At 44.4% G+C, this 25583-nt stretch overlaps 1 protein-coding gene across 9 annotated transcripts in view; it reads right to left on the minus strand.

The window, feature by feature from the left end:
• Positions 1-25583, minus strand: part of SVIL (supervillin) — a 254554-nt gene that overhangs the window by 45748 nt on the left and 183223 nt on the right. For 4 of the 9 annotated variants that reach the window (XM_065921232.1, XM_065921234.1, XM_065921231.1 and 1 more), the window contains 11 exons: positions 23735-24604; positions 23201-23359; positions 22479-22513; positions 21759-21820; positions 21361-21500; positions 19938-20033; positions 17467-17710; positions 16451-17027; positions 15250-15475; positions 4331-4460; positions 478-525 (listed from right to left, as the gene is read on the minus strand). In XM_065921232.1, the coding sequence (XP_065777304.1) occupies positions 478-525; positions 4331-4460; positions 15250-15475; positions 16451-17027; positions 17467-17710; positions 19938-20033; positions 21361-21500; positions 21759-21820; positions 22479-22513; positions 23201-23359; positions 23735-24604 (2587 nt within the window). The remainder of the gene's footprint in view (positions 1-477; positions 526-4330; positions 4461-15249; positions 15476-16450; positions 17028-17466; positions 17711-19937; positions 20034-21360; positions 21501-21758; positions 21821-22478; positions 22514-23200; positions 23360-23734; positions 24605-25583) is intronic. The other 5 variants (XM_065921235.1, XM_065921236.1, XM_065921237.1 and 2 more) reach the window with 5 other exon arrangements.

The raw sequence follows: 25583 nt of genomic DNA on the forward strand, positions 1-25583 counted from the left end.
CACATTTTCTCCATGATTGAAACAAAGTTTCACGATTTTTTGATGATGGCCATTCTGACCGGCGTGTGATGGCTAATGGGAAACTGCTGTGTAACACAGGGGGCTCAACCCAGTGCTCTGTGACGACCTAGAGGGGGCTCTAGGTGACCTAGAGGGTCACAGGGGGCTCTGTGACGACCTAGAGGGGTGGGATGGCAAGGTGGGGTGGGAGGGAGGCTCAAGAGGGAGGGAACATACGTATACTCATGGCTGATTCCTGTCGTTGTATGGCAGAAACCAACCCAATATTATAAAGCAATTATCCTCCAATTAAAAATAAAATTAAAAAAAGGGCGGGAAACAGGATAGCTTTCCATGCTGGATTGAGGTGACATCTCCCCTCGGGTTAAGAAAACCAAGCAGAGAGGGGTACCCAGGGGAACCGTCTTGGATGAGAGCTACACGTGGCGAGGAGACCTGTGTTAGAGTCAGGCTTACCCAAAGCAGATTAGAAATGTCATTATCATCTGTAAATCCTCCTTCTTCCTACAGGTTAAAACAAATAGGAGACGTTGCAGAGTGTCGGAAGAGTAAGGTCAGGTTATGGGGTCACAAGCATTTTCCAGAACTCTGTGCTGGATTCCAGGAGAAGCATGCACATGCCCACACAGTCAGGTGGCACAAACACCAAGTGAGCTCATCCCCCATCTGAGGGGTGACTATCTGTAATTTGGGGGTCAGACCAACAGCCCTCCTCACCCTCCTACCCTTTGTCCTTCAATTGACCACATGCTCTTGAATCGTCACTTGGAATTTCAACAGCACGGGCAATTAGAACACGAATGTGGCAGACTGACCTGCCTAGAATTTTCAAGGACTTGTTCTGAGGACAGCACAGAGCTTAGCCTGATTCACTGACTTGACACTCTGATGGAAGCACAGCCAGGTATCAAATCCTAACCTGTGCCTCAGACACAGGTGGGGGGCAGTAACCACAAACGCTATACAAGGTTCTGACTTCCTGGAAAAAGCCCACAACTTTGGATGGTTATCTTGATCAAAGGGCCTGGGAGTCACTGTCTCTGCCTAAATATCAAAAAACAGGCCAAAATGGGGTTGGAATTTTAAATAATGATTTGAGGAAAATACATAACTGCAATTTAGATGAAACAAAGAGACTTCTGCCAAATCCCTTTTCTTTCAAACTTTGCCTTGTTTCACTTCTCTCCCTCTCGGGATAGGAGGAGTGGCTCTGAAGGGATCGTGTTCCTGGTGCTGTGAGCCTGGCCAAACCTATAAACCATGGTCTTTGCCATCTTCAGAACTAATTCTGTATGCTACAAAAGCAAAGATGTATAAGTCAGGTTAGCATTGCCCTAGACTAAACCAAGCGCAAGAGGAAGGAAAGAGGGACAGCAAGAGAAAGAACCCAAGCTATTTGTTGTAGGAAATGACAGGGGCAGCAGGGTAAATAGCACTCTTAAGTTCCAAACCATCCATCCTAATTTTAGGGGGTTAAGTTTGGAAAGTAAGGAAGTGATGTTAAGCTACATGGTCTCTTGAGACACGATTGATCTTTTTGTAGGGAAAGTAAAACACTAACTTATTCCCCAAATTGATTTATGGACCAAAAGAATGCATTTTTTAAAACCTTACAGGACCCCAAATGAGATGCCAGTTAGAGCACCAAAATTTTGTTTTGGAACAAACCCTTCGACAGAAAGAAAAACAATTTAAGATTTTCAAGGCATCCTTCACATCTTTTTTAATGTGGTTACATAACAATCTCTAATTACTCATGGGCTCACATTATATTTTTATTGGATGGCGTGGATTTTCACAAGGGAAGCGATTTATATAAAGGCCCATCTCCATTTCCTGCCTCCTTTGCTTTTCCACAGGCTGTAACTCGTGGGACCCTGCTTAGCATACACAGTAAAAGCTCGAGGAGGCCAAACCGTAAAATGCTTGGTAACCACGAATATGTGCCTTCAATGAATTCAGAAATGGTGCAGGAAGTGATGACCTGACAGTAAATCCAATCCCTTTTCCCTTGGTGGGAAAGATGGAAGGTTCCAGAGCTTGTGCCTCTAGCAAGTCTGGCTCCAGCCCAGGCAGCAAGATCCTAACTGCATGGAGCATGTGTCATGAATGTCCTTCCTTCTGCAGAGAAGCATTCAGATAGCCAGCAAACCTTGGCCATGTCACAAGCTCCCCTGCCCGCCTTCCAGCTGCCCCAGGGACTGTCTTAAGGCAGATCAGGTTCAAGGCAGCTCTTCTACCACATCTGAACATGGCTAAGGTGTGGCTGAAATACACAGCCAGCCCTTGGGAAGACACGGGACCAAGATCACTTCAGAGGCCATGGGAAAACCACATGACCTCAAGAGCATCTACGATTTCCCAATGCCTGCTACAGAAGCCCAAAATAGATGGGCTTATTTTAACTTCAAAGAACTTACTGTCTTGGGCCAAAGTGAACTAAGTTAGGAGTAGGAGAGTGATGATGAGTTGACTGCTGGTGCAGAACCCCTGAGCCCAGGACAGCACTTCCCACTCAAGCCATGGCTGCTGTGGGCAGGGTTTACCACCCCAGGGGCAACTGCAGCTACCTTCTCCCATCTCTTGCCTCCTGAAAACCTCAGTCTATGTGAAGGCTGTTCTGATCTCATCTACTATTCTGAGCCTTCTGGTCTACCCAGCTTCTGCCGATCCCTGTCCCCTAAGTGGTGCAAAGTGTTGAGATTGATTCTACTATTTGTAAGAAATCTAGCTGGCTTTGCACTTTGTAGCCATCCTTTTTACCATGCCATGGAAGACCTGCTTGGGGAAATTTCTTTCAACATGACCAAGAGTTAAGTACTAACGTTACCTGGGAACCAATACTTTCAAATCAAACTTTTACATAAAATTTGTGGGCAATGGCAGTCAGCCATTGGAGGGACCTCGTTTTCTTTCACTTTTGGATCTCATTTCTGGAAATACAGATTTCCTATGTAGGCTCTTTAATATCTAGTCATATTTGACAGATTTGCAAATGGCTGAGCGTTAACTGTCTTTAGTGATTATCTTTGAAGTCATGTTTGACTCAAAAGAGAGAATTCAAATTGCTCTTCCAATTTAACCTAGGAAAACACAGAAGAGCCAAAGGAAATAGTATCAGAACTCTGTCCTCATGGCCCCATGGACACACCTCCTTCTTATGTACGCTTCTGAGTGCCTCAAGGTCATATTAATCAATTCTCTCTTCCACGGAGGCTTATTACATTGTTTTAGAGCTGGAAGGGGTCTAGGTGATCATCTGGTTGGAAGTATTTTTCCTTTTTGTTTGAAGACCTGTGATCCTAGCAGTTGGCCAGTGGTGTGACCCAGCGCCCACACTGCCCCCAGCCAGCAGGTGCATTTGCCATCACAGGGCCAGGCAGCAGGAAATCACTGTTCACTTTGAAAGTGTGCACTGATTGGTCAAAAGCTGGTCATTATGACTAGTCATTTAACAACTCATTGGTATATTTGCATATGAAATGCTTGCCCAGATTGACAACAGTGTGTTACTGAATTTTCTTGAAGCTTATAACATACTTTGCTATACTCTCAATAAAAGACTTACCTGATCATTATGGAACATGACTTCTGTGACATGTCCTCACCGACCACAATTGTGTCCTCTTGTATATATGTATGTTTTAAATCTAGGCCTAGGACATTCAAACCCATATTCTATATGCAACTAATAAACGATTAGCAGTCAATGAGGTTTTCATTCTAAAGGCTTTAATAAGGTGACTTCCTGGCAGTCCAGTGTTTAGGGTTCCATGCTTCCACTGCAGGGGACACAGGTTCAATCCCTGGTTGTCAGGGAATTAATATCCTGCATACTGTGCAGTGTGATCAAAATATATACATATACACACACACCTATATCTATAGCTACATATATAGATGTCAGTTCGGTTCAGTTCAGTTGCTCAGTTGTGTCGGACTCTGCAACCCCATGGACTGCAGTACGTCTCTACAGATATAGGTATATAGATATAAAAGGGTTTAATAACACTATAAAATCAGATTTCATTTTAGAAGATTTGAAACAGATAAAAGTGCACACTTTCAAATATATGCCTGCTGATGCATTAGGTGTGTGGCACTGTTCCCAATTCTAGGACATCTCAAGACTTCAGCTGGTGATTAATTGAAGCTGCTGTGGGCAGACTATAGGTGTGGACCCTAGTGGCAAGAGACAGCAGATGCTTCCCAGGGTAGTAACTGGTTAAGCTATGCATGCTTGCCTGGTGGATGCACATCCAAGCATGATGTTAGTTAGAATGCTTTTTCCGAGCACAGACAACGTTACCTTCTTCTTGAGTGACTGCTCCGTTTCTTGGATGTGCAGGCTGCTGGTGATGGAGGCTTTGCCGTATTCCTGCTTTCTGTTGAGTCTGTTTCTCCAGTCTTCCTCACCACTCTTCTTCAACAGTGCTAATCTAAGAAGAAGACAGGCCAACCCAAAAGTTCAGTATCAATCCTTCCTTGGAAAAGAACCACAATTTAAGTAAGTTAGTCATAAGTAAGAAATGACCACAGCTGCCTAATTTGAATCTTTCTGAACGGCATTTATTTGGAAGAAAGTATGTCTGGAAAACTAATATAATTATGTAGAGTATTATATTTTCTACGATGGTCCCAAAGGTTTGAAAGTTTGATGGAAAAGCAAGTCTGAAGCCTGACTTCCCAGATAAAAGATGGAACATCATCTAACCAGAGGAATATCTGTTTTTGCCTTGCCTTTGGGCTGAGCGCACAAAGAAAAAGAAAAATAAATGTCCCCAGAGAAAAATGTCTTCTAGTGTCCCCTTCTGGTCACATGAGGAATTAACATGTAATGCCAAAGGTGGATGGTACTTATTTGCAGAAAATATAGCAGAAATGAGTTTAACAATTTAAAACAACAGAATATAGACAATCTCTTGATATCATACATTTATAATTACAGGTAAAAGCTGATGTTTAAGGATGTTTCTGTTCTTGAATTCTAAGTCATGCTATTTTCTTCCAAATGAACTTGGTCTTTCCAATCCATCTTCTTAATACAGAAACTTCTCTAGAAACCCATTTTTAAAATGATCATTCCAATTTTCCTCTGGAGATAGTTATATTTAAAAAAGGAATCTAATTAACTCAGGTCTTTATCTAACCTACTTTAGGTCAACTATGGTGTGACTTGATAAAAAGCTGCTTGGATGTGAAAATTTGTGAAAGGTTATTCTCATGAACACAGGCTGTTTCAGTCTTGGACATTTAAGCTGGACAAACACAGGAAAGATAAAAGGCACAAAAGTGGTGATCATTAAACTCATTTGAGCTGGTGCTCAAACAATTTAAAGATTAGGTGGAAAAAATTGACTGGACCCTTTCCCTTGCAGCTGGGTCTGCTGGGCTGGGTCTTTTAAACACTCATTAATACATGTCCATGAAGAGTGTACTTTTAAGCAACGTATCAGCCCTGTTTCGGCTGTTAAGTCCTGTCAAGTCCCTTCCTTACTGGTCACAATGGAGACTGAACTAGATGGTCTCTAAGGGCCCTTAGACCAAGTGTCCTGACTCCATTAAATAATGGAATTGGAGATGGGATGAAACACATCACACTCCTCATGGAGATACAGAGAAGGCAATGGCACCCCACTCCAGTACTCTCGCCTGGAAAATCCCATGGACGGAGGAGCCTGGTAGGCTGAAGTCCATGGGGTCGCTAGGAGTCGGATACAACTGAGCGACTTTACTTTCACTTTTCCTTTCATGGAATTGGGTCATTTGTAGTAATGTGGATAAGCCTAGAGTCTGTCACACAGAGTGAAGTAAATTAGAATGAGAAAACTAATATTAACACATACATGTGGAATCCGAAAAAATTGGTATAGATGATCTTATTTACATAGCAGAAAGAGAGACAGATGTAGAGAACCAATGTATGGATACCAAGGGGGAACGGGGGTGTGGGGTGAACTGGGAGATTGGTATTGACATGTATACACCATTGATATTATGTAAAAAATAGATAACTAATGAGAACCAACTGTAGAGCACAAGGAGCTCTACTAAATGCTCTGTGGTGACCTAAATGGAAAGGAAATCCAATAAAAAGGGGATATGGGTATATGTATAGCTGATTCACTTTGCTGTATAGCAGAAAGTAATACAACATCGTAAAGCAACTACATTGTTTTACGCTAAGTCATGTCTGTCTCTCTGTGACCCCATGGGCTGCAGCATGCCAGGCTTCCCTGTCCTTCACTATCTCCCAGAGTTTGCTTAAATTCATGTCCATTGAGTCGGTGATGTCATCCAACCATCTCTTGCCCCCATCCCCTCCTGCCCTCAATCTTTCCTGGCATGAGGGTCTTTTCCAGTGCAATTATACTCCAATAAAATTTTTTTTTAAAAATTGAAGGAGAGGTATATCACACTGTACAATAAAAGTTTAGTTAAGCAAATAAGAAAACAAGTTTTACAGTAAATATCAACCCATGTACATCTACAAATTCATGTATAACCATATTGGATACTTGTCTATTGGTTCAGTCAAATAAGGAAGTTAAGCCAGGAATACTTTCCAAAGGGGGCAAGAACTTCAAACTCTGAACCTTCCCCCTCATCCAACCTCTTCCTCTTCCTTCCCTTCCTTTCCCTCTATGTAACTGCAGACAAGACCCAAATGTCTACTCTACGAAACTATCATTTATCTGTGATATTGTGATTTATAATATACATTTGGTCATTTTCCTCTTTGTAGGTACAGAGCTCCCACAACTTTTGGAATTTCCTAAATGATGAGAGTGATAAATGTGTCAACTTATATGAATGAGATGACCTTTAGAAGCATGTATGTGGGGATGTGTTGCTGGGAGAACCAAACATGTGATTACATGGCTGGAACTTTTAGTCCCACCCCCTGACCTCCAGGAAGGAGAAAAGGGCTGGAGATTAATTAAGTCCCTGGCCACTGGTGACTCAACTCAATCATGTCTATGTAATAAAGCCTCCACAAAAAGGCCAAAAGGACAAGGTTCCAAGAGTTCTTGGTTTGGTGGACATGTGGAGGTTTGGGGAGGGTAGCACACCCAGGGAGAGCATGAAACTCCACACCCTTTCCTCACAGCTTGCACTGTCCATCTCTTCTCGCTGGCTGTTCCTTATATTGTTTTTTAAAAAGTTATTTATTTTTGGCTGTGCTGGGTCTTTGTTGCTGCTTGGGGGCTTTCTCTGGTTGCAGTGAGCGGGGTCTACTCTCTGCTTGCAGGGCATGGGCTTCTCTTGCGGTGGTTTCTCTCGTTGCAGAGCACAGGCTCTAGGCATGCAGGCTCCAAGAGCTGCGGCACCTGGGCTCAGCAGTCACGGCTCTCGGGCTCGAGAGCTCAGGCTCAGTCATGGTGGTGCACGGGCTTAGCTGCTTCATAGCATGTGGGATCTTCCTGGATCACGGATCGTGTCCCCTGCACTGGGAGGCGGATTCTTATCCATGGTACCACCTGGGAAGTCCTACATTCTTCTACAAAAACTTGAGGTCTAGTAAATTAGAGTATTTCTCTGAGTTCGGTGAGCCACTCTAGTAAGTGATTGAATCCAAGGAGAAGGATGTTGGAACCTCCAGTCTATATCTGGGTAATGGGTCGGGAGCACAGATAAGGGCCTGGACTTACAACAGGTGTCTGAAGAAGCGGGGAGGGACTGTCTTGCAGGACCCGAGCCCTTACCCTCTGGTCTGAGCCTATCTCCAGGTAGACAGTGTCAAAATTGGGTGGGACTGTAGGACATTCAGCTGGTGTCAGACAACTACTCAGTGGTGGGGGGGAAATCCACTTGGAAATCAGAGTCAGAATCTTGTATCTAACTCAGGCCCCGTGCTGTGCTGGGCTGAGTCCCTCAGTCGTGTCCAACTCTTTGCGCCCTATGTGCTCTCATTTAGCCCCAGACTGTATCATCTGTGATGCTTGGCAGTGCTCTGCCTTCTACAAGGGCTAGTTCATGTACTTGAAAAGAGATTCTAAATTCCCTTAAGGGTTTCCATCTGAAGGTCAGACTATATACGGACTAAGATTGATCTTTCCTCCAATTATTCTGAAATGAGTCAGTTTTCTTCTAATAGGAAAAATAACTGAGTAAAATCAAATCAAGATAAGAAATCAAGAGCATTTGCATATTGCAATAGAGCCTTCGAAGTGTCTATAAAGAAGACTTCCAAAAAGTAAGCATGCTAGCACTTTCACACCCACACAAAGATGTATTTCTAATTCATCATCTTGTGAACACAGACATTCGCTTCATTGATATTCACCTTACAGCTCAGAACCAGCTCTCTCACTTCACCCTTGAACCACCAGTAGTTATTCATCTTGGCTACCTTACCTTTCAAATCAGATTAGAGTCCAAGTGATTTCAGAGAAATTTTTAAAAAAATGCAGCCTCAGAAGTTGGGTTTATGATGTACTCTGGGTCTTTAAAGACATTCTCAAAAATAAGATCCCAAATATCTGAAGCAATGGCAACATCATCTAAAGAATCATACCCTTTCCTCACACCTTGCACTGTGCATCTCTCCTAGCTGGCTCTTCCTTGGTTATAGTCTTTTCTAACTAATTAATTTATTTTCGGTTCTGCGGGGTCTTTGTTGCTGTGTGAGGGCTTTCTCTGGTTGTGGTGAGTGGGGGCTACTCTCTAGCTAAAGTGCACGGACTTCTCATTGTGGTGGTTTCTCTTGCTGGTTACCTTGGTGGCCGCTTTGGGAATGAACTGATTTAGAAAAAGGCAAAGCGTGGATCTTTCACCACTCAACAGTCCACCATGTATTCTGCTAATATGCCCCACGACCTCTAAGAGACCAGATATCGTTATCCTGAATGAGGCAAGGACGCTCACACAGGCCAAGGATGTCACTCACTCAGGTCACCCTGCATGTCATGGGGGCAGAGAGCTATGGTTCCATCCCGGGCATATCCTGCCTGCCATCCTAGGGTGTGGCCTTTTCAGTACTCGTGTGTGAGCTCACCAGGCATGTTTTCACTTTCATGTGTTAGAAACTGCACTGTGTGTGTGTGTGTGTGTGTGTGTATATATATATATATTTAAAAATATATATATATACATATTTATATATTTTCCCTGCTGGGATGGCCTTCAAAGAATTCCTCCCTTCCAAGAACTTGAAAACTTGCTTCTGGATGTGTGGCAGGGTCATCTTCAGGATGACCTTTGGAAGTCTCACTTCCAAAGACTACAGAGTGACCAAAATAACATGGAAGGAACTGAGCCTCGCTTGAGCCCACATGGTGCTGAAGCCAGCCCAAGCCTGTAGGATGCGGGTAATGGAAAACCTGAAATTAACACACACTGAAACACACGTGTATTATTCCTGTCCCTCTAGATTTCCTACTTGGTGTTGAACAAGCTCCGGAAGGTGGGGGACCTTTCTAAACGCCTTCTCTCCAGCAGTCTCACCACCCTCCTGACTCCCTGCAGACCCACTGTGCACCGCAGAGGGCCGGGGAGCTGAGTGTCTGGTCCTACATGGGTGCGAGCTGTCACTTCAGCTGTGTCCGACTGTTTGCAACATCATGGGCTGTAACCTGCCAGGCTCCTCAGTCTATGGGCTTTTCCAGGCAAGAATACTGGAGTGGGTTGCCAGGCCCTTCTCCAGGGGATCTTCCCAACCCAGGGATCGAACCTGCGTCTCTTGGCTCTCCTGCATTGGCAGGGGAGTTCTTTACCACTAGTGCCACTGGGAAGCCCACATGCCATAAATTATCGCCTATGCAATTCAAACAACTGTCAGCGCTTTTAGCATCCGCCAAGTCCAAGTGCTATTTGCAGGGCTGGGATGTTGAGAACTGGGCATCTGCTTAGTTTACTACTGCTAGTTCACTACTACCAGTGAATAGTCCCTCGTTATTTACCCCGACACCGGGCCCAGGGCCACCACATGGGTATCTGCCAGGCCACTGGGGAAGTGGCTCTCCCTCCAGCCATAGCCCATGTGTTCCCAGCAGGCAATACTGGCCCAAGGCAGGACATTTCAGCAGCCCTGGTCTGAGAGCCTGACTTGATTGGAACAAGTTCTGCAGGCTCATGGCAGTCAGCATTGAGTCAAGTGTGGGCCAGGCAGATCCTGTGCCTCTAAGCTGCTGTACAGTTTTTTCTTCCTCCTTTAAAAATGTCCCCTCATTTTAGAGAATCACAGGTACCACACAGACGTGGCTGAAAAGAGCATAGACTAGTCCTTAGAGCAGATCTTGGGTTGTGGCTGATTTATAGACTGGAGGAGTGAACTAATAGGTCTTTTAAACGAGGGTAAATCAAAGATCAGAAAAGGAGGCAGCAAAGGAAAAAAGGCATGCCTGCCCCAAGCTCTTACATGAACCTGGGGCCCTCTAGTGGCTGAACTCTGAGGCTGCAAAGTAAGAACCTCCAGCCTGGCTGGGTGGATGGTGGGACTCACAGGGAACATAGGGGACCCTCGCCAGGGCCTTAGAAGGCAGGAGTCGTAGGCTCACCAGAGGAACGGGCGGCCTCTTCAGTATTCCTGGGAGTTCAATACATCCTTACGCTCCATCAACATCCCAGTGAAAGTTTGGATCTTTTGCCTTTTTTAGTCATCTTCTCCACCCCAAAGTGAAAGCACAGATGCAGTTGTTTCAGTAACTGTGGAAATAAGATTTCTAAAAGCCTAATCTACTTTTAAAGAGGTATTAAGGATTTTATCCTTAAATAACACAAAATATATCTGATTTACCATGGTTTTCAAAGAAGTCCCCTATTAGGGACAACTTAAACCCAATACTTTTTCCACCTGATGTGAAGAGCTGACTCATTTGATAAGACCCTGATGCTGGGAAAGATTGAGGGCAGGAGGAAAAGGGGACGACAGAGGATGAGATGGTTGGATGGCATCACCGACTCAATGGCATGGGTTTGGGTAGGCTTCGGGAGATGGTGATGGACAGGGAGGCCTGGCATGCTGCAGTTCATGGGGTAGCAAAGAGTCGGACATGACTGAGTATACTGAAACGCAAACCATGAAGGCTGTTATGAAACAGTGATGCTATATCAATTAGTTGGGCAAAGCAAAATATATCCTCAACTTAAGGCTAGTTATGATCCAAACTTGATATTCTACATGTCAGAAAGATGAAGAAAGAAAAGGAACTTACAGATATGTTTTCTTGAGCAACACATATGTTGTAAAAAAGAGGAATGTATGGAGGATTTCCTCTAATTTCTCAGTTGCCACGCTTTTCTAAGTCTTAATTTACATCTATGAAATGGGGATATATTGGCCCCTTTGAAGGGCCATCTTTAGCACTCTGTAATGTCACAAGAGAGAAACACAAGGGGAACCTCTGTGGTCCTCGGGAGAGAGGACTTAAGATGCTCAAGTCCTGGGTTTCTCTGGGTGCTCTGTGGTAAAGAATCTGTCTGCCACTGCAGGAGACATGGGTTTGATCCCTGATCCAGAAAGATCCCACGTGCCACAGAGGAACTAAGCCTGTGTGCCGCAACTACTGAGCTCACGTGCCTCAACGAAGCCCGCGCGCCCTAAAGCCCACGCTTTGCAACAAGAGAAGCCATCACAATGAGAAGTCTGTGCACTCCAACTAGAGAGTAGTCTGTGCTTACTGCAACTAGATAAAAGCCCATGCTGCAAAGAAGACTCAGCATAGTAAAAACTAAATAAATAAAATTATTAAGAGAAAAAACAAAAAGTCAATTCCAAGCAAATCTCTGAGTTCAGAGAATTTGCCAGTCCATACTGCCAGCTTTAAGGAAACAAAAACAAAAACAAATGATGCTCAAGTCCTGAGCAGGAAAGAGACAGACCCACAAGATCAAGGAAGACTGAACTACATCCTCAGGCTGTAGTTGTTTAGAAGAAATGATGAAGGAAACTGGCAAAGTCCAAAGGCTGATCTCTACTTCTTAAGAGTCTGAACCACAAAAGTGAAATTCGAAACAAGTGATGCCAGGAACACATGAGCTGAGAAAATTAGTACAGGAGGAGGATGGATTCTTCCTAGCACTGTTGTCTAGTTAGAATTTCTGTCCTTCAGAGACAACGTTTGCTGCTAAAACATTCATCTGAACACACAGCAGCCTTGCCTCAAGTACAGAGGGAAAGAGACCAAGACCAGCCCCTGGGGGTTGGCCCTATGCACCACGTGACCCCAGGCAGGGCCCCCGGAATTCAACCTCTCCTATGGTGAAGCAGGCGATCGGGGGAATTAGAATGAGGTTTAAAAGGCCTATTTTATATGTCACCTCAAAAAAAGCAAAGCCCAAATAAATATGATATGAGGAGCATTCTTAAATGGTCAAGCTTCATAATTTTATAACAGGAAGAAGGACTAATGTCCCCCCACTTCTTGGGGAAAAGCTACTGTGTGGATCGTAAAGAAATATGTCACTCTGCTATTTCAGCAAAGTGTAAATAAAAGTACCATTGAGGTAAGGGGGAAAGATCTCTGGCCATATATTTTTATCTTGGCATAGTCTATTACCAACGTAGATGCTAAATCAAGTGTCCCTCTTTCCTTCTTAAATGTACAGTTTGTCAAGTAAACTGAACAGCTGAATATTTAAAAAGCCTTCTCATGATCATGGTTCTGGACAGACTGTGACTGGGAGCCCCTTGGGTCTGTGGGAAGGACTGTCTCCTGCCGGCCAGAATGTCCATGTGGACACAGCTGATTTTCATCCCCCTTCCGGGTAGCTCACAGCAGCCTTATAGCCACCCTCCAACTCCTCAGACATCCACAAAGCCTGGGTTAGGAAGCTGCACCTTTTACAGCATCTCACTTTTTTTTTTTTTAATTAGAATTTTACAGTAGAATTAAAACTGCTTTCAGAAAGAAAGAAACTAAAATTTGCTAAACACAGGCAAGTGAGCCAAGAATGGTTGCATAGCAGTGGGACACACAACTTCATTAGACATCCTAACAGACAGAATATACCCCAAGATGGGAAATCTCTTTCAAAACCTTTGAGAAAAGGGAGTATATTAGTATTTTCTACTGGAATTTTATCCCAAGAATGTTTTCTGATGTGTAAAAGATCAGAACTTGTGTATAAGTGATATTTATCATTAATTTCCTTAAATGATACTTCATCCTTTTACCTAATCAGTTATCAATAGTTGGGTCTTTGGAGGGTGCAGAGAAAAGGGAACCCTCCTACCCTGTTGATGGGAATGTAAACTGATGCAGCCACTATGGAGAACAGTATGAAGGTTCCTCAAAAAACTGACCCAGGGACTTCCCTGCTGGTCCAGTGGTTAACACTTTGCCTTCCAATGCAGAGGGTGCGGGTTCAATCCCTGATCAGGGAGCAAAGATCCCATATGCCCCATGGCCAAGAAACCAGGACATAAACGACATAAGCAATAGTGTAACAAATTCAATAAAGACTTAAATTAAAAAAAGAAAAAAAACGGATCCAGCAGTCCCACTCCTGGGCATATAACTGGAGAAAACACTCAGCCTACAAAAGCCATGCCCCCCAATATTCATAGCAGCATTATTCACAGTAGCCAAGACCTAAAAGTCCAACCTAAAAGTTTATCAACAGAGGGATGGATAAAGAAGATGTGGTAATACATACAATGGAATATTACTCAGCCATAAAATGGGATGAAATATTGACATTTGCAGCAACACGGATGGACCTAGAGATTATCATACTAAGTGAAGTAAGTCAGACAGAAAAAGACAAATACTATATGATATCCTTACATGTAGAAGCTAAAAAATAATACAAATGAACTTGTTTATGAAACAGAAACATACTCATAGATGTAAAAAACAAACTTAGGGTTACCAAATGGAAAAGCATGCAGAGGGATAAATTAGGAGTATGAGATGAACATTACCATATATAAAATATCAATAGATAGACAACAAGGACCTACTGTATATAGCACAGGGGACTATATTCAACATCCCATAATAACCTAAAATGAAAAAGAACCTTATATATACATAACCAAATCACTCTGTGGTATACCTGTAACTCACAACAACATTGTAAATCAACTCTACTTCAATAAAGGAATAGTAAGGACTCTGGATCAAGTCTCCTGTGAGCTGGGTTTCCGTGCCAGAATAGGCCAAAACCTTCGAGTTAGCTCACCCCAACATCCAAGCCTCCTCAGTCTTCTAGGTATTCTACACTGTGAATTTTAAATAAGCAAAGGCAAAAGAAAATAAGCTTTACACTCTCGTTAATTTGTTGGTTGAAAAAGTCTCCATCTATCTAACATTTTGTGAATATTATTCCAAGGTTTGACTTGAAAAAAATGAATGAAGAGTTTTCACTGTGGTTTATTACATTGTGTTAAGTAGTTGGAAATGTACTTAGAGAAATCAAGAGTTGCCAGTGTAGTTCAGAGGAAGAAAACTCCTGAAAGGTGGAGGTGCTAAGGGAGGTGGGGTGGGGATCCAAGTGGGTGGAGCCATACTTCTGCCAATCAAACTAGGAAACTGAGGAGAAGTTTCTTCACCCAGTCCTCCGGTCACTTACATCTTTTGCTAAAGGCTAACAAGGAAAACACAACCCCAAATATTTAACTCTGATTCTTTGTATCTGCCCTCTTTACCTCCTCTCAACCCTCCATCAATCTTTTGAATGAAATGAGGTTTGGGTGATATTTAATCCTCAGATGCAGTCTTCACAGCTATTACCTCCTATGAAATGTCTAAATGCACTGCAGAGGTCATCCATTTTACTTTCTGTAACATAAACAAAACTTTGATTCAAATCCCAAGGATTTGTGTCCTAAATCTGAATTTATCTCCAATCCCTCCACACATATTTTCCATTGATAAGACAGTCACAGTGGTGGTACATTCAATTTCAAGTCACACAAATCTGAAAGGAAAAGAGCCACGATCTCTGCTCCCATCCCTGGCTGGTCAGAGAATTTAGTATTAAAAAAAAAAAAAAGAAAGAAAGAAAGAAAAGAAAACAGAAGCAGCAACCAAAGAAGCAGACGAAAGTCTCTGTTTGTTTCCTCATAGAGTTTTGAACCATCACCTCTCAGCTTTATCAGTCCGGACACCAGGATGAACGTGGTTAGCTTTCAAACATCCCCGAAGAACAGCACATTCCCTTGTGTAGTTGGATTCATGATTTTCTCCCATTGTCTGTTCCTCGGATCTTTGTCTAAAAGCAAGCTGTAAACTACCCATCCCTCCCCAACAGAATTCCTTCTCGGTCATGAAATCTCCTTACCTTTCTTTAATGGACATGGTTTTGCTGGGGGAGTCGAGGCTGCCCTCCACCGCCGGGGCTTTGATCTCTCCAGCAGCAAACATCGCACACGGGCTCTGATACCGCTTCTCCTGAGGCTGTTCGGAGGGATCCTGTGGCTTCCAGGACACGGGGGTTGCAGTCGGAGCAGCCGGTTTCCCAGCAGCCGTGCCGGTCTGCTCAGAAGTGGGTTCCCCGAACTCCGCCGCTGGGCAGGAAAGGAGCCCTGTCAGCACTTACTCCCCCGGGCAAACATTCTTCAAGCCCTTCACCCCCGGATGATCCCGCACTTAGAGTTCAATCCGTGGGCACGTGGCAGGTTATCCAATCCACTAGGGTTTATGCAAATCTGGGGCACGGCTCCCACCCCTGAGAAAACCAAACTTCCCAGCGGATGACCCCACCCAGCGACTTGTTCTGTGACAATTGGTCTCCTACGTGCCAGACACAGGAAGTTGGTTTGGACGACACTGCAGAAATGTCTCTACGCATCCTAAACAATACTTTGACATTTCACATGTGCAGTACTCCCCAACCAAAGCCACTCTTACAACTCACATGCTATCATTTTATGGAAATGCAGAGAGAGAATTACAGTCCCGTGCAGCGTGGCTTGCTAGTCTGCACAAGAAGGATCTAGAAAGAGAACCTGAAACTCCAGAGACTGGGTTCCTGCCCTATCCCCTGTGCTCTGCTCACCCAGCCTGGGACCTTTGAGGTCATCAGTTTAATTTTTCTTATTTTTATATTTTTAATTTATTTTTATTTTTTTGGTCATGCTGCAAGGCACGTGGGATCTTAGTTCCTTAATCAGGGGTCGAACCTGTGACCCCTACATTGGAAGCTCAGAGACTTAACCATTGAATTGCCAGAAAAGTCTTGTGAGGTCATCAATTTCTAAAAAGAGCCAAAAGAGCTAGCAGTTCAGTTAACATGACCAAAGTTATCCAAAGCCCTTATGAAGATGTATTAAAACACGTCAGGTACTTTTATGGCAGATATATTAATGAGTCCTCTGAACAGATCAAGTTCAAGAGAAAGAAAAGTCTGAGAAGGGTACCATTAACACCAGACTTTCAATCAACACTTAACACTCAGCTGTCAACTGCCTTCACAATTCAGTTAAAAACAATCCCAAACACATGCGACCCATCCAGCAGAAAAGAAAGAGCAGTAGTGTTACCTTTCAGCGAAAACTTCCTCTTTGTGACATTCTCCAAGTCCACCTTCTCTTCAAAGAGCTGCCTCTCCTTCCAGTCCAGGCTCACCTGCACGGTGCTCTTTGGGGTGGAAAATTCCTTCAGCTCATCACCAAGCTGGGCGATGGGAGGATGGGTGAGCTCCAGGCTTCCTTTCCTCGGAAGGGTATAGATGGGTTCTTTATGGCTGTCTCCCTCCCGGACTCTGCTGAGGACAGGGTAGGACAGCTCTGCTTCCTCGAAGGACCCATACTTTGTAACCCCGCCATCTCCACCTGTCAAGCCTCCCTTGCGTTCTGTCTCTTCAAATTCTCTCAACACTGCTTTGCTCCCAGCACCCTCGACCGAGGGTTGCCAGCCTTGGGATTTCAGGATGCTTCTAACTGGGGAGTCGGAGTTTTCTAGCGAAGAAGCAAACTTTTGCTCGGTGGCACCGAAGCTGTCATCCGGAATTGGCTTTGTCCGAAGATTCCCTGCATACATGGGGGGGACGGTAGATGCTGCGGTGGACACGGATGTGTTAACGGTGGGGGAGAAGGCCATGAGCTTGCCACTCTGCACCTGGGAGGACACAGTTCAAAAATAAAAGCTGGTTTAAAAACACCGCCTGGGTAAATCCCCGTGGAAGGACTGACATGGACGGAGACACTACATTTGGGGCAGTTTTCCTGCTTCTGTTGGTGAGAAACCAAACCTAGATGTAGTTGCACAAATGGGTCTCGTTAATCCAATCATCTGGGTGAAAGGCAGGTCGTGCATCCTGTTTTTCTCCCCTCGATGGACTCAACTTCAGATGATTTCAGCCATGATGTGAACAAGAGAAGAGAAACATCCTTGGCACGGTTATCCTCCTTAAGAATGAAGTTATGACCAAGTAGCGACAGGTAACACAGAGTACAGGCAGAGCCCCTTAACCATGTCATTAACCCCCATGGGACAGCATGCTCCCGTATTTTCAGGACATACGTGCAACCGTGGAGCTGGATCGCAGGGCACCCACCTGTTCCACCTCTCCAAGCGTGACCGGCTGGGTTTGATAACGAGCATTCATCCTCCTCTGTCTCACATCTAGTCTGTTCCGCGTTGAAATGGCTTTTGAGACCGGCTGGGACAGTTTGTTAAACAAGGCCAGCTTCTCCGCTAAGCTCAGAGTGGAGGAGTCGGGTTCTCCCTGCTCAGCAGAATCTTCGCCCTCGTTTGTCTGGTCTCTGGCTAGTGCCTTTTGGTGAGCAGACGCCTGCAGTCTGAAAGGGGGGAGATGTCAGCCCCACACAGGGAGAGAAACGGAAGCCCACCGCTAAGTCTGTCTGTTAACTTTCTTCAAAGTGTCACTGGAAAAGGGGCTTATTTTCCCCCATCTAGATTCAAGACAGGCATGGGCAGTTGGTCAGCTATTAATAAGACAGTGAACACTCTAGGCTGAGGACCCTTGCATGGTCAATATCACACAGATTTTCAGCTCTGGATTATTTCTAAACATTGAGTTTCCTAACTACAGAATTAAATAAATTAAGGCTTAGGTATACCTTATCTTAGAGAGAGGAGCTGTATTGTTAGTATCAACAATAAATACAGCTAGGAGGAGTCCTCAGACCTTGCTTGCGGCCTATTTGCTGCTGCTACTGCTGCTGCTAAGTCACTTCAGTCGTGTCCGACTCTGTGCGACCCCATAGACGGCAGCCCACCAGGCTCCTCTGTCCACAGGATTCTCCAGGCAAGAATACTGGAGTGGGTTGCCATTTCCTTCTCCATGCAGCCTATTTAAACATTATCTAAATGTGTGGTTCAGAAGGTGGTCTTTACATTTTTTTAAAAATTCTATTTCTTAAGTTTTCTTTTTTTTTTAAATGTGGACCATTCTAATGGTTCAGAAGGTGGTCTTTACATTTTATTTTTTAATTCTCTTTCTTTTTTAAAGTTTTTTTTTTTTAAATGTGAAGCATTCTAAAAGTCTTCATCAAATTTGTTACAATATTGCTTCTGTTGTTTATTTTTCTTTTTCCTGGGGACAGACAGAAAGGCATATCTCTTATCTCTCTGGGATGTTAGCTCCCTCACCAGGGATTGAACCTGCACCCTCTCCATTGGAAGGCAAAGTCTTAACCACTGGACTGCCAGGGAAGTCCCTACATTTTAAACAGTTAGGAACTAATACAGTTATTTATATCAAAAGCATCAACTACAACACAGGGTTTTGATGTTTACTTACTACACACAAATAGTTTCACTGTAAAGATCATTCTCCTTTTTTAACCTAGAATTTTCTCTCATAGGTTTCCATCTGTTTCCTAAAAGGTACTAAATATCTGAAATTCCTGATAACTTGAAAGGTGAAGGATATTTTGGTGCTGATAAATCCCTCCAAGAGGAGAAGCTTCCAGTTACCTGGCCACGTGAATCTTGGGAGGTCTAAGACAATGTACCTTCTGCCACAGGCACATCCAATTCTCAAGTCCAGAAGAATATATTCTGCCTTGACTCCGATTAACTAGTGCTTTACAAACTGTCCCAGACAAGAGAGGGGTGTCAGCTTTCCAGGGCACAGTGAGGTGGGAGTAAGGGGACCCGAGTCTTGGCATCTTTTCTGAGGTCCAGAAGAACTGGGCTTCCCAGGAGACACAAGAGATGTGGGTCCAATCCCTGGGTGGGGAAGATCCCCTGGAGACAGAAATGGCAGCCCGCTCCAGTATTCTTGCCTGGAAAATTCCATGGAGAGAGGAGCCTGGTGGGCTACAGTCCACGGGGTCACAAAGAGTCGGACATGACTGAGCACAGGGAAGCACTAGGTGTGCGAGAAACCTGCTTCCCCAGAGAGAGCCCGCATCTGGACAATGCCAGCTTTCTTTCTGGACTGTCATCTTACTTGTTTTAATCTTGCTTTAGCCTTTGTATTTTGGCCTGTAACAGTGAAATAGAGGGGATATTTATTTACCTGCCTTAAGGACATCACTTTAAAACACCACAACTTAAAACATAACGGTAAAGCATCTAAGTTCAGACACTAGAAATTGTTATTGTCTGGATCCTCAAATATAACGGCATTATCTATCCATTAGAAAACAGGTAAGGTTGTTCTTAAGCATGTATTCATGTCTAGAAGTGTTTAAGTACGTCAAGACTTTCAACATTCAGGTTAACGTCCTATTTTTCTGTTAATCTTTATTAAGTGCTAGTATTTTAGATGAAAAATGAAATTTTTTAGGGATGACCAGGGTTATGGAAAACAGAAACAAAACAAATGGATGAGTGGGTTAGTTGGGGTTGAGTTCCAGGACAGAGAGAAAGCAGGTGGATGAAATGCCGGCATATGCAGGCCTACGTGAAGTCCCCCGGTGTGAGACGGCAAGATGCCACACGCTTCGCTGGGACAACTCCTTGCGCTGACTCGTTTGTCAGACAAACGACAGACATTCAAGATCGGAAGATGCACCTCTGCTCTCAGTGCGACATGCAGCAACTTCTGTCCAGTACCTGGCAGGCTGCACGGGACTCTTAGCTACAGTGGGGCTAGGATGTCTTGTCATTACAGGGTGGGTGGCCACTGAGCACGAAGCGGGGGTAGGTTCACTTTAAAAGCAATTGCCAAAGGTGGAACATTCATAAGGAGAGAGAAGAAAAGAAGCATTAAGGAAGAGTGTAGTTTTCAATTCAGAAACATTACGTTAAAACATACTGGAACAAAATCGTTCGCTTGTTTCTTTGGGAAAATCATAAAAGAACTTGAAAAGCAATTACAAACCGAGGAAATAAGAGACAGAGACGACCCAAAGTCAGTGGAACAGGAACAGATTTTTTCGAGCTTGGAAAGGATTTAGAATATTTAGAATAAATGTCCCAGTTTAAAAAAAAAAATTAAAAAGAAGCTAATATTAACCACCAGCAAAGCAGTAGATTATGTCTCTGTTTTACAAAGTTGTCCTAAGCTCTTTTTTGGAAAAATCATGGTCCTCATATCATCTATAAGCATATCAAAGTACATTCAGAGAATCTGACAAGTGGATAATTTTTGCTTATATTTACTGTTTTGCTCCTAGGGTTAGTTGTTTCTTATTTTACAATAACCAGATATTAATTTTTTTTTGATTTGCCAAGAGTTCCCAGTGAATATAAGATGTTCTTATCCACAAACAGGAAGTTCAGGTGGCTGAGTTAACAACAGCTTCTCATGTGGGTTGTTGATGTTCTAAATGATATAAACTTCATTTTTTTCAGGAAGGGTGTGTGCATGTGTCTGTCCAGCAGGAGAAACTATTTTTAAAGAAACTAATGAAAGTTTTCACTTAATGGAAGCAATGATCCCTGGATGAATTACTTTGGGAAATTCATACTGAACACATGGGAACACACCGCTGAAAATCTACTTCCCAGTGTTTGGAGACTTCCACTGAATTAAAAAAAAAAAGAGAAGTCATGATAGTTTAAAAACCAAGAGAATTTTTCTGTATCTTTAGTCTGTTTTGAGATACAGACTAAAATATTTATGGAGAAAATGATATATGGGGTTTGCTTGAAAATACTACAGCAGGAAACAGGTAGAGCGAGATGAGATGGGCTTGGGGGTTTTGGCTCTTGGGATTGGGTGATGAGGACATGGGCGCTCAGGATATTAACCCATCTACTCTCGTATTTTAAATTTTCCATCGTAAAGGGATTAAAAAAGAAACCAGGCCAAAAAAATAAATAAAAAGAAAATTCCCCTTCATGTTCTTCTAGGAGACATACAATAGGTAACACACCCCTTTACAAGGTTCAGGGACACCAGACACCCAAACACCTACTTTTTTGGTGGCTTCTAACTGAACCCTCTTCTGATCACCTCATTTTAAAAGTCTTTAAATTTCTCTTTACAAAGAAGGCCTTCCAGCCAAGGCCCAGAGGCCCCGGGGGGACTTACGTGGCTGCAATGACCACCTCTTCGGTGGTGACGGGCTGCGTGTGGGACCGGTCCTGTAGGCGACGCAGCCTCTGCTCCACAGCCGTGTTGCGGGAGCGGCGCTTCGGGACACTCTTCTCATCAAACGACTTCTCCATCTCCTAAGATGGGAAACAGTGTGGAAGCCTGAACAACTGGAGGAAAGGGAGCTGGGGCGGCAGAATGTGGCTACTCTGCAGACACTGCAGGGTCTAAGGAGGCCCCCCGCCCTGCCCCCCAACCCCCCAGGAGGCAGCACCATCAGCAGCAGCAGGTAAATCAGCCACATCGGAGGAGAGATCACACCGGAGCCCAGAGCCAGAGCGGCCGTGGGGCCGCCTGCAGGGGGCTTACTCTGATGACCTTTCAGCATGTCTTACCCTGAAGAGCAGCCTCTTCGCAGCAACACTCAGCCTCGCTCGCTCATCGACCTTTTCTTCATCTGTGAAGAGTCACAAATAAAGACTGAACATCATTAGAAAATGTAGGGAAAGTCTCTGAAAAGTTTTCCAAGGTGGACTTGGAAATCTTCTGAATAAAAGAATCAATATGCTAAAGGGGATCGTCCCAATCCAGGGATTGAACCCAGGTCTCCCGCATTGCAGGCAAATTCTTTATGGTCTAAGCCACCAGGGAAGCCCAAAAATAACAAGAGGCAATATTTTCCTCTGGGTGAGGAAGGTTATTCTTCTGCTCAGTGAAAAGGTGCTAATTCCCATTGCAATTCACCAAACAAAATTCTTGTCCAGGCAATAATTTTCTACTATCATATTTGACTTAAGAATAGATATTATGGAATTAAGAAGAGATTTTAAGGAAGGAATTCCTCTTCTTTATTAAATAGTAACAAGAAAGTAACAAGAAAAACCTGCTTCTTTGATTCAAATCAATTGTTTTAATATGGTTAATATCACGGCTCTCTCTCTCAAGACCAAAGGAAAGTTCTTGTGTAAACCTCAATAGGTTTTATTATGTTCACAGGAAGAAAACCTGCTGAAAAGAAAGTAATTGTTCCATAATCTCATTCTTTTCAAAAGCAAAAATCTTATTATCTAAATCTAATCTGGGATGAGATGATTAAGAAGAAAAAGGATACTTGCCCTCGGCAGCTGGCATTTCTGAATTTGAAGCTGACCTAGGAAAGACATGAGTGAAAAAACAATAACAAACAATTAGCTGGTTGGAGTGGAAGATCCAAGGATCACATTAAAAGTGAAAATAAAAATTCAATTAAAGCCTCTTAAAGAACATCCTCCTGGTAGCAACTCTAGTTGTGACTACGCATGGGCAACTATTACAGACACCGTGGGGTATGTGTGCACACAGCCCGGCCAGGTGCTTCACCTTGTGCAGACAAACCAGGACCAAGTAGGCCCTATTAAACACAACTGACAATCATCTTTTAGACAAACGCTTTCCTTTCTCTGTGTTAGCATATGATAAAACCTCACTCACATACAACATGCAGATAGACATTGATAAACTGAATATGAACCTCCTTAGTTATTTTCACCATAAAATCTAGTGGACAATCTGGATTCTAACTTAGGGGCATAAAAATTTAAAAACATTAAATGTTTAATGTTTCTCATTTCTTACCATCTGAATGCAATTTAAAACTGTATGCTGATATTGGCATCATGGGCAACATTCTTTAGACACATTTATACCAGCCAAACAAACATCCCTTATAGCTTGGATGGAAAAATTATGGAGTCATCACATCCCATGGGAATAGCATCTGAACCATCCTTGGGGTAGAAATTTCCATAGGATTTCTTATAAGTTCCTAGACCAGGGAACTTGACAGACACATGCCTACCTATCCGATTCCTTTCGTTCTGCCGAGGTTATGGGTTGAGTTCTAAATCTCTCGGAAGTCTTTCTATTTTCACCAGGAGAAAAATAGCGCCTCGGTTTCCGGGACCCTCTCTCCCGTTCCACACCAGGGCCTTCGCTTGACCCCTCAACCCGAGAATGGCTTTTAGAGTTGGTGGGGAGAAGGGACACAGAAGGGACACAGAGAGAGGGAAGAAAGCAAAGGTTTATGTACCCTGGTGAGTCAAGGCACGGACAGTGCAAATCCCACCACAGGCCTCTACCATGCATGTCTGGAGGAGGAACATCCCAGAGACCCGATACCCTAGAGGCACCTCCCACCGCACCCCCCCCAGCCCCGTTAGTAGGCACAAGCAGAATGGTAGTCGTGGAGCCATGTCCTGGATGGTCTGCCCTATACACATTGGTGAGCTAAGCTGGTAAGACTCAAGGCGGGATGCCACACAAGTCGGAAGGTGAATAACTCTGCCAAGGACGTGCAAGTGACACATCGGGGGGACACGTGGACATCACCTACAGCTCAGGTTTCCTGCTGGCCCTGGCTGACTCCAGGAACGCATTGCGGAGCTGGGCGACTGAGACCTTCGTGTCCAGCAGGCCCAGTTCCAACTCGGCCTTGGACGTCTGTGACTCCGCATCTCGCTTGGGAGCCGGGGCCTTGGCCTTCAGAGCCTGGAGCTGCGGGGGGCCCGTGTAGTCGGACAGGGAGCGGGTGAGGACCCTGTGCTTCCGCGTGGGTGCCTCCTTCCTGTGACCTTGGGACGCTGCCTCGCTCTGAACGTACATGATCATCTCGCTCCTGCCCATCCTCTCGGTGGGCTGCCGCTGAGCCGTAGGCGGGCGGGCCAGGCTTTCTGATTCCTTCTGAGGTTCCGCAGTAACTATGCCAACAGCGGGCTGACTCAAATCCCTGGTTCCAGGGGGGGCTTCCTGGCTTCTCCCAGACCCAGGATCCTCCAAAACCACAAGGGTCTTCCTGCTTTTCTCCAGAGCATCAGAGAAGAGCACATCTTCTGCTTTGGATTCGCAAATATGGAGAACTGGAGTGTCTCTTCTTTCACCTTCTAGAACCTTTGATGGGGGAGGCTTTGTGACAGTCTGGGGGGCTGGGCCCGCCCAGCTGCCCTCGGAGACGCTTTCTGGGGTGTCTGAGGTCACCAGCGTGATGGTGTGGATGGGCTCTGCTGGCTGGACGTAGCCGCGGATGGGCTGTCTTGCAGAGCTGGCCACCTTGCCCGAGACCCTATCGAAGGCCGAGTTCTCTGACTGAAAGGCCAGGTAATGGCCTGGCGCCGTCTGGTGTCTCCTCTGAGTTAAGGACTCGGAGGCAAGTTCAGGGCTGCTGCGAGCGCTCTCCTCTCGCACCAATTTTTCTCTAACTTTAACTCTTTAAGAAAGAAAAAGGATTTAAGTTGCCAAGTGCCTTAAGGGCTCTGGGGGAAGAGAGCATGTGTGTGCAGACCGGGGATGCCTGGAGACTGGATAAGCATCTTGGGGTCCCACTCTCCTTGCCAGAGGAAGGAGTTTGTGTTGAGTTTACAAACTCGTTCTTCCTTCTGTAAAGCTAGGAGGGGCCAGATGCTATCCTGGAAGAGAATGGATGCCTTCCGACTAAATGAATACCCAGAAGCCCAGGGAAATTCATTACTATGCACCTCTGGTATGCACCAGGGCGCACTGAGGCTGGGCTATGAGTGGGTAAGCTTTCCACATGGACAGGCCCAGTCTATGGACTGGGGTGGAGGTGGTTTCCAGGCATATATAAGCCTAAAGACCAAATGCAATTGCATTGTCTCCTATCAATGTTATAGCATTCATGATGACGGTTACTTTTTTATTGAGCTCAGGATACAGCAAACGATTACCCCTTTTCAAGCGTTTAAGAGTCACAAATTTTTCCATGCCATGCAGACAACATTCATTCATTCATTCAGAAAACACATGACCAGTTAAGACATCATCACTTCCAGCAACTCCAGAGCTAAGAGAGATGTCAGGAAAAAAAAGATTTTTGTTGAAAGAATGCACTGAACATGTTCTCCCCACTGGAATGGTCATTAGGCCCTCAGTTAAAAACTAATCCAAAAAGGGAGGGCTGTGGTTGTTTCTAGAGCTATTTAAATAGCCGAGAGCAACCTTATTACTGTGGAAGCAAAGTAGCCAAGACCTCTGACTGAGGGGCCCAGGAGACCTCTTTTCAAAGCCTCAGTCAGTCAGTTTGAGCTGTGTGGTCTCAGATAACCTACCTGCCTCAGCTGCTTCATCTTTCAAATGGAAATAATAGTAACAAGATGCAATGTGATGCTCGCAAAGTATGCAGTTTAGCGCTGAGCAAAGGGTAAACATTCAATAGTGCAAACTAGTTG

The sequence above is a fragment of the Muntiacus reevesi genome, chromosome 2 (genome assembly GCF_963930625.1).
Source record: "Muntiacus reevesi chromosome 2, mMunRee1.1, whole genome shotgun sequence".
Lineage (NCBI taxonomy): Eukaryota > Metazoa > Chordata > Mammalia > Artiodactyla > Cervidae > Muntiacus > Muntiacus reevesi.